Raw genomic sequence first — 12,669 nt, forward strand, 5'->3', positions numbered from 1 at the left:
AACAGGAAAATGCCTTGTGGCATTGTTTGATACTGGTTTTATTAAAAATGGTCAAATAAAGTAAAAATCCGAACCTCAAAAATTATAAAGTGAGGCAGTGTTCACAGTATTCAGAGTTTAAAAATACTAAATTAGAGAGCATAAGTATTATAGGAATGTATAAGAACGATTTTGTCTTCTCCTTTTGTTTTGAACTGCACCACCTGCACTATAGACAAAGCAGTCATTCAAGAGGGTGAAAAATAATGTAATTTCTTTCAAAGGAAGGTGCCTTCATGTGCATGTCCTTTTCTGTGGAATATCATCTTAAACTTGGAAAGCTTGTGTTTCCCAAGATATATTTCTCTCCCTTTCAATTCTGAGGAGAAGCCTGTTCATAAAAAGCACAATCATTGTTCAGCTTCCACTGAGTGTGTGATATCAGAAGGTGCTAAATGACCTTGAAATTGCCTAATGTGACTGTGTGAGCTTCCTGAACTGCAGAAGTCCTTCCTCAGTCCTTTCAGGTGATGTCGTTGAGGAGACATGAGAGTGAGCTAACTCACTGTGTGGTGAGGCTTGCTGGGGAGGAAAACCAATTGATAATGCTTAATCCTCAGTTAAGTGTAAAAATGAATTACAGATTCATTATAACCTAGGTAAGTTAAAAGAACTTTGGGTGGTACTGGAAGTGCTTGAAGACTTTGCAAAGCACAGAATCAACTTATCTCTCAAAACAGTTTAATTAGTTTTTCTCGTTGGGACTGTGCGTGTACATTTCTGATATGAATTCATTGACCTCTGACTTAAATTAAGATGAAACTAAAAATCTTAAAATTATTTTCCTTAACTGAAAAACCAGAAATAAATGCCCAATTTGGGTTAAGTTGAACGTTTCATTTCTGCGTCTAATTTTGTTTTATTTTGGTCTTTTTAACCATTAAAATATCAATTTTTGAAAATTTTGTTGCAAAAGCAGCATAGCATAAAAAAATGTGTCTGATGTAAAGTATGAATGCCATCTCTAGCACCTTTCACCCCATCCTGATGAGCCAAGAGATTTCATTAAATTGACTATTTTGTCAACAGTTTGATTGCAAACATATTGGAGAATTGGAGATTACTCAAGGGCAGTATCATACATGCTTGCCATGTTCTTCCTCATTTTTGGTCACTCTTGGAGACAAAATACTGGCTAGGGCAGACTGTTGTCCTGACCTAGTAAACATGTTCTTACCAAGAGTTATCAAAAATCCTTTCTTCAGTGCTCCTCATCTCTCTCTTTCTCCAGCTTGGGTGTGTTTTTCACTTGAGGCTGTGCCCAGGGGTTAGAAGATGCTGGTTTGGGGTGGAAATGGGGAGCCACCGGTGTATCATACATCACATATTTAGTCTAGCAGGAGCCGAACACAACTTTTTATGAAGAGGCCTTTCTTCATGTTGAAAGAGAAATACACCTGAGGCTTCTTCCACATTATTTTCTGTTACATTCTTCCAGGTTTCAACAGATTATTTTCCGAAGTGTGTGACAGAAAATTAGATGGAAGTCTTTATTGTTGCTTCAAAGAGAAGAGTTCGAAGATACATCTCAGTAGAGAGGACCAGTGGCTACAAAAGAGAAAGCTGCTCTGGAAAACACTTCAGATTTAATTTCATTTTATTTTCTGAGAATTTTTTGCCCTCTTCTTCTTTATTTTTTTCTCAAAGAATAGGGCTATGAAGCTGTTAACCAGGGACTGTGAGAGTCATGCAGAGCTTATTCTCCAGATAAAGGCAACCTTACTGACTCAGAATAAGCTTAGTTATAATTCACATACTCAAATATGATGAGGTATTTGTATGATAATAGTTTTATTAACCTTTTGTTTATAATTTAATTACTAGCAGAAGTTGAATGCATCATTGAGGTCGGATGGGTCAACAAACAGTTTGCTTCAGAAGAAGTTATTTATTACCATGGGTTCTACTGAGGTATGGTTGAAAAAATCCATTAGATGACATTTGAAAAATAAAATATTGAAAAAACCTAACAGTTGTTCAGTGTTAAACAGCTTTTTGTAATTCTTGGATAGATATTTAAGTACTTGGTCCATGTTCTTATAATGGGAGCAGAGGCTGTAATTCATCTATAAAGAAATAATGATTAGTGGATTTGACCATTTGAGAGTAGTGCAGATCAAATAAACCCTTGTCAGAAATTTGCAGATCCTAACATTTTTGTTAATGACTGCAGGTTAAGTGTTTTTCCAGTGCTTGTGCACTTCTAGCTTAAAAGTGCAGTTCTCAGTGGTTTTGTATTATTTCCTTTCATATTATTATACTGCACATTACTCCAAAAATGCCTTTAATAATTGCTTTATTGCATTCAAATTCTTACAATGACCTCCTGACTGTAACATCTAAGCATTATTCAGCATGTATTCAGAGTAGTCAGTAAGATTTCTGATTAATTTCTTTCTTTCCATCTTTTCTGGGGGGAATCAGGTGTACATATGCAATTTTCTTTGAAATACAACATGGTGATTCCCCCCCTCCCCCCAGTGAGCCTATATTAACATTGTTATGTAAGAAAAGACATAGATGAAGAATTCCTTCTTTCTTTCAGAGGAGAAGTGAGATTAATTCCTCTGCCAATTGCACCAATTGGAATGGCTTTTCGTATTTATTATAGTTGAATTATTATTAGATTTAATAGATTAAAAATAAGTATTGTTGCAGTACCTATTTGAAACTTTGACATTATGTCAATCCATCAAAAAGATGAAAATACATGTTAGAAAGTATTTGGATCAGGCATTTTTAGTAATCTTTTAAGTTCCCTTTTAAAAAAATTAAATGTCATTCTAAGATGATCGATGCCGGTCTAAGTATCTATGAAAAATCATTTCAATGTTTGAAAGCTGAGGATATCTTTAGGGTCTTTTAATGAATAGATGTTGGCAGATTCTGAAAGGGATTAGTCAATCTCATGGATAGGTCCATAAATGAATACTAAAATTACTAGACAGGAATATGTCATCTACCAGCTGTCATACAATGATCGCAGGTACTCAGGAAATACAAGAGGAATGGAGCCCAGGAAACAGCCTAGCTTATGAGCTATCCCTGAACCTCATTTTCTGGTAGAGATGCAGTACTGAACTAGTTTGCCCAAAAGAGCTTTTTGACTTTCTTATGTCAGATGGAGAAAAAGGATTTGATTTAGGAGAGACATATTTTCAAATATCCTACAAATAATTCACTACCTTTTTAAGTAATATATTGTTTACAATTTTATTTTCAGCACATTTTTAAGTTAATTATTTTTACTGTATACATGTATTCTTTCTAACCATATGCATTTTGTCCTTTTTACAGAGCTTCACAGGAACTTGTGCTTTTTTCCTAAGGATATCAGAAAAAGTTGTAACTGTGTCAAATGTTTCCCAAGTAAGACCAAGATCATGCAGTTATTGCATCTACTTAGTATTTTCTTAGACCTTTATTCACGCAGCTGGGGTCAGAATGCTTTCATGAAAATGCCTAGTTCTGTTTAACAGAAGTTCTTTTCATCTGAATAAGTGTTTAGGATAAAGTAATGGCCTAATGTTTTGGACATTAGCAACTGCAGTATTATTACTAAAACCAAGATTTTAATTAATAAAAATTAATTATTAATCAGTCATTAAAACATATATCTTAACGGGAATAGGGAATAAAGACTGAAACCGGGACGTTTTCTTTTAAATAATGGAAATGCTGCATTTAAATAACTGTATCTTTTGAAATAAAGATCATAGTCTAAATTAACTGAAGCAAGGTTTTCCTCCCCCTAGTAGCTTTAGCTGTGTATAGATAAAGTACCTGTAACAGCCTTTACTGACTTTCAGAGATACTCATGTTCTTGAGAAATACTTGCAATAGAAGATCATCCAGATACTAACAACTAAGAATAGATGTTAACATTAAAAAAAAGGAATAAGCCTGAAATAATATGCTCAAAAATATTGATGCCTTCATTTTTATGCTGTACAGATTTTTCTCCTTATTAGTCACTAATAGGTTGCTGTGTTCCATTTGAGCAGGCCAGCGCTGTAGTAAATTTGTTCTCCAGCTGCAATCATGAAAATTAATTCTTCAGTTATTCTCAGCCACTTGCTTTATAACAATATTTTTACAAATACGTCATCCAGGGGTGCGAAAGTCATGTCTAGCACCCTTCCAGTTCTCGTGCCCTGTCTGTCCTGCTGTGCTGCTTCAGTTGGACACTTGTCAGAATGGTTGTCCAAACACTTCAGTTAGTTGCCTCGCTGGCTTCTCTTTGTGGTTCTCTGGTAATTGCCTTCTTTTCGCAGGGGCTGTCATGTAGCTGTCATCAAACTTTATTTTGTATGTGAGGCAGTATTTTTAGAAGCTACTGAAGGTAAAACAAGCCCTAATTTTCAGTCAGCCAGTCTTCACACTGATAAGGCTTGAAGACCATTATCCTTGCGCTATCACTACAGTCCCTGAAGAAGAGTCCCTCTCCAGCATCCTTGTAGGCCCCCTTCAGATGCTGGAAGGCTGCTCTGAGGTCTCCATGCAGCCTTCTCTTCTCCAGGCTGAACAGCCCCAGCTTTCTCAGCCGATCTTCATATGGGAGGTGCTCCAGCCCCCGATCATCCTTGTGGCCCTCCTCTAGACTTGTTCCACCAGCTCCATCTCCTTTTTATGTTGAGGACACCAGAACTGCACACAGTATTCCAAGTGAGGTCTCACGAGAGCAGAGTAGAGGGCAGGATCACCTCCTTCCACCTGCTGGTCATGCTGCTGGTGATGCAGCCCAGGATATGGCTGGTTTTTTGAGCTGCGAATGCACACTGTTGGCTCATGTTCATTGACTATTTCAGTTGGAAGAGACCTGCAATGATCATCTGGTCCAAATGCCTGACCACTTCAGGACTGACCAAGTTCAAGCGTGTTGAACATTGTCCAAATGCTTCTTAAACACTGGCAGGCTTTGAGCATTGACCATGTCTTTAGGAAGCCTTTTCCTGTGTTTGACCAAGTGTCAGTGAAGAAGTGCTTCCTAAGCTTAAGTTCATTAACAATGAACTGGAGAAAACTGCAACTAAGAGAGCCATTTCTTGCCCGATATATTTGTTGTCCTTTTTTGAGGCATTTATTGTAGATGGAAGCTCTTTCTCTAAAAAGGAAATACAGACATATTATTGTCTTAAGATTAATGAATGCATTGATGTTAAATGGTTAATTTTAATTGTTCTCTGGAGTGTTGCTACAATATGGGACAGACTCTTCCAGTGACTCAAACATAAAGGCAAGTCTGGGAATTTCCAATTGAATTTTAATTTATGTCCAATCCAAATTCAGTAGCTGAATTTCATGTAACCTATGTAGTTATGGACTAAATATATAATGTCTTCCATGTCTGAATTTCATTCAAATAGTATAATGTTGGAGAAGTTCACATGCACTCTGCTAATTTTTGTTTTTTTCCCAAAGGAGGTGAATTTTGGCATATTTGATTGTACTAATGGAAATATCCTTCAGGGCCTGGATTTTTTCTTGTCCCAAATCATGATACCAGCACTTAAATCACAACAGGTAATCAAATAGCTAGTCTTCTCAAGAACATGCGGAATTAAGGCAAGCGGCTGCTTCTATTCTATTTGTGCATCAATTGAACATAAGAGAGGATACAAAAAGACAAAAGTCTAATATAGGATATTTATGGGACTCATTCAATTTGTATGTTTGGATTTCATATAGTTATGGTTTATTTTCAAGCATCTATAATGCTCATGACAAAGGAGAACATAGCATAGCAGCCATAATAAAGTAAAATTGCGATGACTTTATTAAAACTAGATTAAGCTGACAATGAAAGAAGAGTCAAATCCTTCTGTCAGGACAAGGCATTGATATTTGATTTTATTCTGGAGTGTGGGCAGCAAGCACTCTATTGCAACCAAAGTATCCCGCTTCTTTGAGATGTCCTTGTTCTGTGGTGCTCACAAAGCATCTCAGTTGGTTCTGTTGCCTCCAGAAGTACACATTAGAGGCAGGATATATAATGAAGCTCAGTGTCTGTCAGGAATGATGTTGTTGTATGCTGTTACCATATGCTACAATTTTCTCTACCTCAGGAGCAGGAAGGGAGATTAGATACTCTTCTCTGTTCAGAGAGAGCCAAATCAGACTGAAAAAAAAAAAAAGACATCAATTCAGTGTGAAAACAGTGAGAGCAGGGAGACATTTTTATTTCTTGAGAGCTTCTCGCTTGTTTGTTTCTTCTTGTGTAGCAGAATAATTAAATCAGTGCACACTTTATTTATGTTATAGTATAGATGAATGTGTTTTAAAGGGCATACAGATAAATCTTTATATACTGGCACGCTTTTATGATTCTTTTTTTCCTAAATCATAAAATAATCAGAACTGGGGAGCTGTGAAAGAAGGTTTGAAGAACAGCCAGATACAAGACTTTCTGTACTCAGTGGATAAATTTGTGGGTATTTTGTCATCATCAAGACAGAATATAGAAGATAAAATTCAGCTCACAAAAGTGGATATTGATGTTTATGTCAGCAACTTACAGAACCCATCTGACTACATAACTGCAGGTGAGTAATTCCTATGGCAAAGGGAGCACAGTGATGCTGCTTATTAAATGAATGTTATATCGTTAGTTAAAATTTAGTTTGAAGAATTAATTTATCTTCCCTGAACTGTATGCATTTTTCTGCTTACTCTTGCCAAGTTTCTGACTGTGTAATCATAAAATCATTAATCATTCTCCTATCCTTTAATTCATAAATCTTAAAGGATTAGGTGGTTCCTTGGCATATCATCTATGCAGTGGCCTCTGTTCCTCCAAGTGTGCGGGCCAAGTAGTTGCTGAGTGAAACATCTACTAGTGTGCATACTCTTCACTTTCTTTGATACTAAGAAAACCCTGTCCAATATTAAGTCTGTCTCTGAGGGCTGTGAGTCAAAAAAGATGTACTTATTAAAAATTACATGTATACATGTATGTATATGTGAGAAAAAAGTAGTCATGTGTCTTTGAACAAGTTTTCCACCACTTCTTATCACCACACGGATTTTCAGAGTGATTAATGCCATACTTCAGCAATCCCTCTCAACCCTCCATAAGCCAAGACAAGACAGCTTCCGCAGAACTACTAATGACTTTTAAGGCAATAATGTTATATAGCTGGACAAGTTCTTTAGATCCATTTAGTAGTGCAATCTCCGTGACTCCTAAATATAATGTACCAAGTGAACTTGACTCTTTCATCTGCTAGGGCAATCTAAAGGATTTGCTGACTTATACATTATAGTGGGGTTACTTGTGACTATTAATAATGGTGTCCATTCTTTAATAAGGAATAGGCTGCAGTGGCAGAAAGAGAAAAACATGGAATAACCTTTACTTACTAAATACAAGCAGAAAAACACACACATAGTGGTGCTTATGAGACTGTCCCATTCTATGATTTTGAAGGCAGTAACACAGAGATCACTGAGAAACTTGAAGAACTGGTCATGATTTGGATCAAACAGCTCAAACAAGTTATAGTGGAGAGTGAACAAATGAGAAGAGAAGCTGATGACATTGGTCCATCTGCAGAGCTGGAATACTGGAAGACAAGAATGTCATCATTCAACAGGTTAAATCCCTGCGTTATCTCTCACAGTGTTAAAAAAAAAAAACCAAAAGGCACTTTTTTTTTTAAAGTAAACTTTTATTCTAAAGAGAGAATTAAATGTGTTTCTTTCTTCAAAGCCTTTTAGATGAGATCAGGAGTTCAAGAGTAAAGAAAATTATAAGTATTCTTCAGGCAGCAAGATCAAAGACATTAAAGCAGTGGAAAGAGCTGGTAATTGCTATGTTTTATCAAAAGTTCTAAATGAATACAGTATTGTATTTGTAATACACACAGGACTGAAAACAATGCTAAACATAGTTTTGAATGTTTACGCTGGTTTTGAACTGTAGTTTATTATCCATTTGTTAAACCATACAATACCAATGATTCTGAAGTTAAATAGATAACTTGAAGTCAATGCTTCTGTAATGCACCTTTCATTATCATCATGGCGGAATGGTTGTGCAAAAGTAAAGCAGTGGAGCAGTGCGACAATTTTCTGTCTCCCTCATGCTGTAAACTGTGCAGGCCAATTCTAGAAACACTTGAAGGTTCATCATCCCGCTTTTAGAATTATTGACAGCTGGCTTTTTGTAGCATAACTGCTACTTCAGATAAGTGGATATTTGTAATGTAAACTTATCAGTCAAAATTTTAGACAAGCCAGAAAATAAGCTGTAGGCCACGTACACCTAGTAAGACCCCCTTAAATATAGAATGTAGATCTTCCAGCATTTAAAAAAAGGTAATCTGTTTTGATAGTAGACCAGGAGAACAGTGTCACCTTACTGAGTTTTGGTTTTGAGCTTAACATATTTGCAGACTTTTATGATAAATGGAATTTAGATGAGAGTGTCAGTACTCTGGATGCCAAACCAAGGATGATGAACTAAATTTCTTTCTTCCTACAGCATTGCCTCCTAAGTACTGGATAGCTGTCATGAACAGAAGGATATACACTCATTAGTTGTGAACTCATTTTCCCTAACAAATGTTTATTAAAACAAGGATGGGAAACACCCTTGTACATTTTAGGGTTCTTGTCTAAGTTCTGTAGAATTAATACCATGCTAAAACCATTCTAAAATGTAAGTCAGATTATTAAAACCATACTATTGTACTTCCATCAGGAAGGAAGAGCTTTGGGGATCTAACTAAGGAATTACACAAAATGTTGCTGGTTCCCTGGTAGATCTTACCAGTTTTTGCATGCAAAAGTGGTTGTTTCTTATGTAAAGAAGAAATATGTTATTTGGGAGCACTTATGTGAGAAAATATTTGCAAGATGGAATCATAGTCATGCACTGCAAAAGAGCAAGAACCTGTTCAGTAAATTTTAGCAGTATTAATTCTCTTTATTTTTTTCTTCCTTCAGGATGGCAGTGTAACAATTGCTGCCAATGAAGCTAAAGACAACGTGAGATATTTATATACATTGGATAAATTTTTTGGTCCACTTGCCAAAGCTTCCCCTGTAAGTAGTTCTCTAAAGGCACTTGTGTGATATTCAGAAAATAAAGTAAAGGCTTTTGCTGCTGAAAGAATAGATATTTCTCCTTTCAGTATTTTAACTGTTATGCTTAATGATTAGCAGACAGCTTAACTCCTTTGGCATTAGTGGATTGTACTTACAGATTTTATGCAGAAGATTCACACATAATCCAGCTGCTTACAATTTTTCTAAGTATTAGTTTCAAAGCTTGAGGTCTGAATCCAATGTGCTATTTTACACCATTTTTATTCTGCAATTATTCACAGTTCTGCCATATTGGGCTTGACTTTAAGATACCATACTTTGTTTATCCTTTTCTGGAGCATTCATTGTCTTTTGTTCTGGGTTCTCAGTATATCTGGCTTGCACGCATTTCTGTGGGACAGAAAACTCTGTAGTTTAGTATCCTCAGTAAAAGAAAGGTAATTGTTGCCTTGCCTCTCTCTTCTGCATTTCTATTCTGTATAGATCTAGGCAAAATGAACAAAGGCCAACTTTCCTCTTCTTGATCTTCCTACAGCCTGCCAACATTTTTTTTTGTAGCAGTGTATGACTTCTTTTCCTCAGGTAGCGTATTTCTTTGCAGAGCAGACTACAGCACCTTCATATACTCGAGGCCATTGCCAAAATGAGTAGAGCCTCATTTTTTCCTCTGGAAAGTCTCAGTCTGGAAGAAGACCTGTTCATTTACTCATTACCCATTCTCTATTTTTTAATCTTGGTCATAGTGTGTTAGGCTCCTACAAATGAATTGGATGGTTCAGTTCATAATGACATATATGCAAAAACAATGTGTTACAATCAAAAAGATGTTTATCCACTGGCAAACATATTTCCAGAGCTGTCATATTTTCTGTTGTATTAATTTTTAGGAAACTTGAATTGCTGACTTTCCTATTTTCTTCCAATTGTAGGTAACAATGATGGAATACATACCCAGTTTAATGAATACTGTCTGTATGATCTACTGTACATCACTATACTATAATACATCAGAGTGCATGACATCTCTTCTTCTTAAAATCACTAATCAAATGATTAATACATGCAAGACATATCTATGTGAAGGTGTTTCAAAAATCTGGGATCTGGACAAGTAATGGAATTTTAATAATTTCATCTTCTTTTGTTAACAATAGAAGTAAAATTACAGATCGTCATAAAGATTATTAAAAGTTGGTTTAAGTAGCCCCTTGTCCTCCTACCAGGCACTGATTTCAAGCACTGAGTACTCATTTTTTGTAGAATTAAGTACTCTACAAAAACAAATTGACCATATTTTGTGGAAAAACTTACTGAAAAGCACAAAATGTGTATTAGTATATGACACTGAATATTTTGTCCCCGTGGCTTTCTTTTGATCAAAACACACTTGAGCAATTAGGACTGGGAGCTAAGGCTCTTCATAAAGAAGCTCCAAGAACAGGCTGGCAAAATTCTGTCTAAGACTTACAGTTTGCTTTTAGTGGACAGGAAAGTCAATTTGAGGAAGGCAACAATATATACCAGGACCAGAATCGCATTTCAATTGTGATTCTGTTTGGAGCAAGGTATGTGGGTGATAGGATGGGACTCAGACTAGTATTTTTTGAGTATTCTGTGAAGAATGTTGTATGAGCAAACACAGGAGTGGTGAAAATGGTGCCAATGAGGTGCCTTACATTAAAAAAACACCCTACTTTTACTGTAAGTTTGCTAGCTAGAAATGCCTAAGAATAGTTTTGTTCTTATTTTCTATTCTTGTTACAACTGTCTGTATTGCAAGACCCCCTGGTTTTCAGCAAATGTTAGGCCATATACATAAAATGAACAAAAAGTTTGCCTCAGCTCTAAAAAGCTTGCAGTCTAAATCATAAGAGCTTGCAATCTGAAATGTAAGAAGTGAATAGTGAGATGGGTGGAGGAAAGAGGGATGAAGAAAAAACAGCAATTAGGCAGTGTTGGTCAGCTGGAATGACAGCGTTTTCAGCAAACCCTGTGATGCCCTTGGATGTTTAATAGGCATCACTACCAGGAGAACTAAAGGAAGCATTTCAGGAAGGGATGAGTTAGCTGCTGTATGGCTACTTGCAAGGAGCTGCTTCCAAGCACTATCTACAGCATAAGTGGAAGCACAGAAGTGTTTGTATGAAATGTAACAAGTGGGTGGTAAACATTGATGTCACTGGCAGAACAAATGTGTCTGAAGAATTAGAAGTTGACTGGAGATAGCCTAGGAAGAACACATACTATAAGAGCAAGTCTTGCAAAAGAAAAGGGGGAACCACAGAGAGGGCTTAAGATAAGCATAACATCTAAAGATACCTACTAGAAAAGTAATGATTGGAATAGTCTCTTGAAAGAGTATAATTGGATCAAGAGTATAGTTACTGAGGTGAGAAGGAAAAGGTATTATAAGCTTCATCAGGGCACAATCAGGATGTCTGTGCTTAAGTTCCACCCAAGTCAAAGGTGACACTGAGTTAATAGGCTAGGAAACATAAAAGTAAATTTGACAAATAATTTGGATTCCTCCTGTGTTTTGGTGTAGGCAAAGGGAAGTTTTCAGAAATAACCTGTAATCTGTTAAATACTGGCTGTGTTTATTATAAACAGTGAATGTAAATAAAAATAGAATAGATTTTTTAATTTGTTTATTTTAGCTGACTTTATTTTTGAAACATTCTTATCATTTACTTATATGCTGCTGCAGTTCCTGCAAAAGTTTCTTTCTGTTCCAGTTAGTTGTTTCAAGCTATAAAGTTTGACTATCATTTTAATTCCCAATGATCTTTTTGAAGATGAAAGACAAAGCCAAAGTGGAGCAGTAGCCTGTGTAAATGGTTTAAGGCTAATTTCTATGCCTCATCTATGTACCTCATCTATAGTAGTACCTTAGGGTTAAGGAACAACTGTGTATAAGATCCGTGGCCTTAGGAACCACTGTTTTCCTGGTGTACCTGATTAAAGAAACAAGACTTTCCTCATGCTTACTGTAATCTGGAAAAATGCTTCTCCAGTCTTGTCTGATTAGAAAAAAAAAAAGAAACAAATGAATGAAAACCCATCAGAAATACCCAGTTTACAGAAGATGAGAAACGGCTAAACCTCAGGCAGTCAGTAGTCTGGGTTTACCTGGTGTAAGTCCCTTCTGGACTATGCTGTGAATGTTTTGGTTTGATGAAAGTAAACCCTAAATGAATAATATCCAATCTAGGTAACAAATTTAAACAAAAAAAGCTTTTAAATATAAAGCTTATATTTTGAATGTTTATCAAGTAATATATAATTTTGTGGTGTTATTTTGCAAAGTTGCATATCTGACTGAAATGTTTTATTTTTATTTATACTCTTTTGAAGACCTTCTTAGGCTGATTTTCTGTCTTCTGTATTTTCTTCCTCAGGCAAGAATTGTTAAAGAGGATACAACAATGCATTTCCCTCAAAGAACAGTACCAAACATCCTTTCGGAGAATTAGGGAGGAGCTGAAGGAAAATCCAAGAGAAAGGCAATTTGATTTCAGGTAAGTAAGTCACTTTAATACTGAATCATATAAATGAAATGTCATTATACCTACTGGTTAGCAA

General features: G+C 36.0%; 1 protein-coding gene across 1 annotated transcript in view; it reads left to right on the plus strand.

Annotated features, from left to right (window-relative positions):
• Positions 1–12,669, plus strand: part of LOC133211254 (dynein axonemal heavy chain 5-like) — a 156,472-nt gene that overhangs the window by 5,455 nt on the left and 138,348 nt on the right. Inside the window, exons 6-14 of the mRNA XM_061351450.1 lie at positions 1,867–1,950; positions 3,337–3,408; positions 5,461–5,562; positions 6,395–6,581; positions 7,466–7,631; positions 7,748–7,841; positions 8,986–9,084; positions 10,017–10,198; positions 12,486–12,605. Coding sequence (XP_061207434.1) covers positions 1,867–1,950; positions 3,337–3,408; positions 5,461–5,562; positions 6,395–6,581; positions 7,466–7,631; positions 7,748–7,841; positions 8,986–9,084; positions 10,017–10,198; positions 12,486–12,605 — 1,106 coding nt within the window. The remainder of the gene's footprint in view (positions 1–1,866; positions 1,951–3,336; positions 3,409–5,460; positions 5,563–6,394; positions 6,582–7,465; positions 7,632–7,747; positions 7,842–8,985; positions 9,085–10,016; positions 10,199–12,485; positions 12,606–12,669) is intronic.

This window comes from Neopsephotus bourkii, unplaced genomic scaffold, assembly GCF_033783945.1.
Source record: "Neopsephotus bourkii isolate Nb327-2 ecotype Australia unplaced genomic scaffold, CSIRO-AGI_Nbou_v1 NB_591, whole genome shotgun sequence".
Lineage (NCBI taxonomy): Eukaryota > Metazoa > Chordata > Aves > Psittaciformes > Psittacidae > Neopsephotus > Neopsephotus bourkii.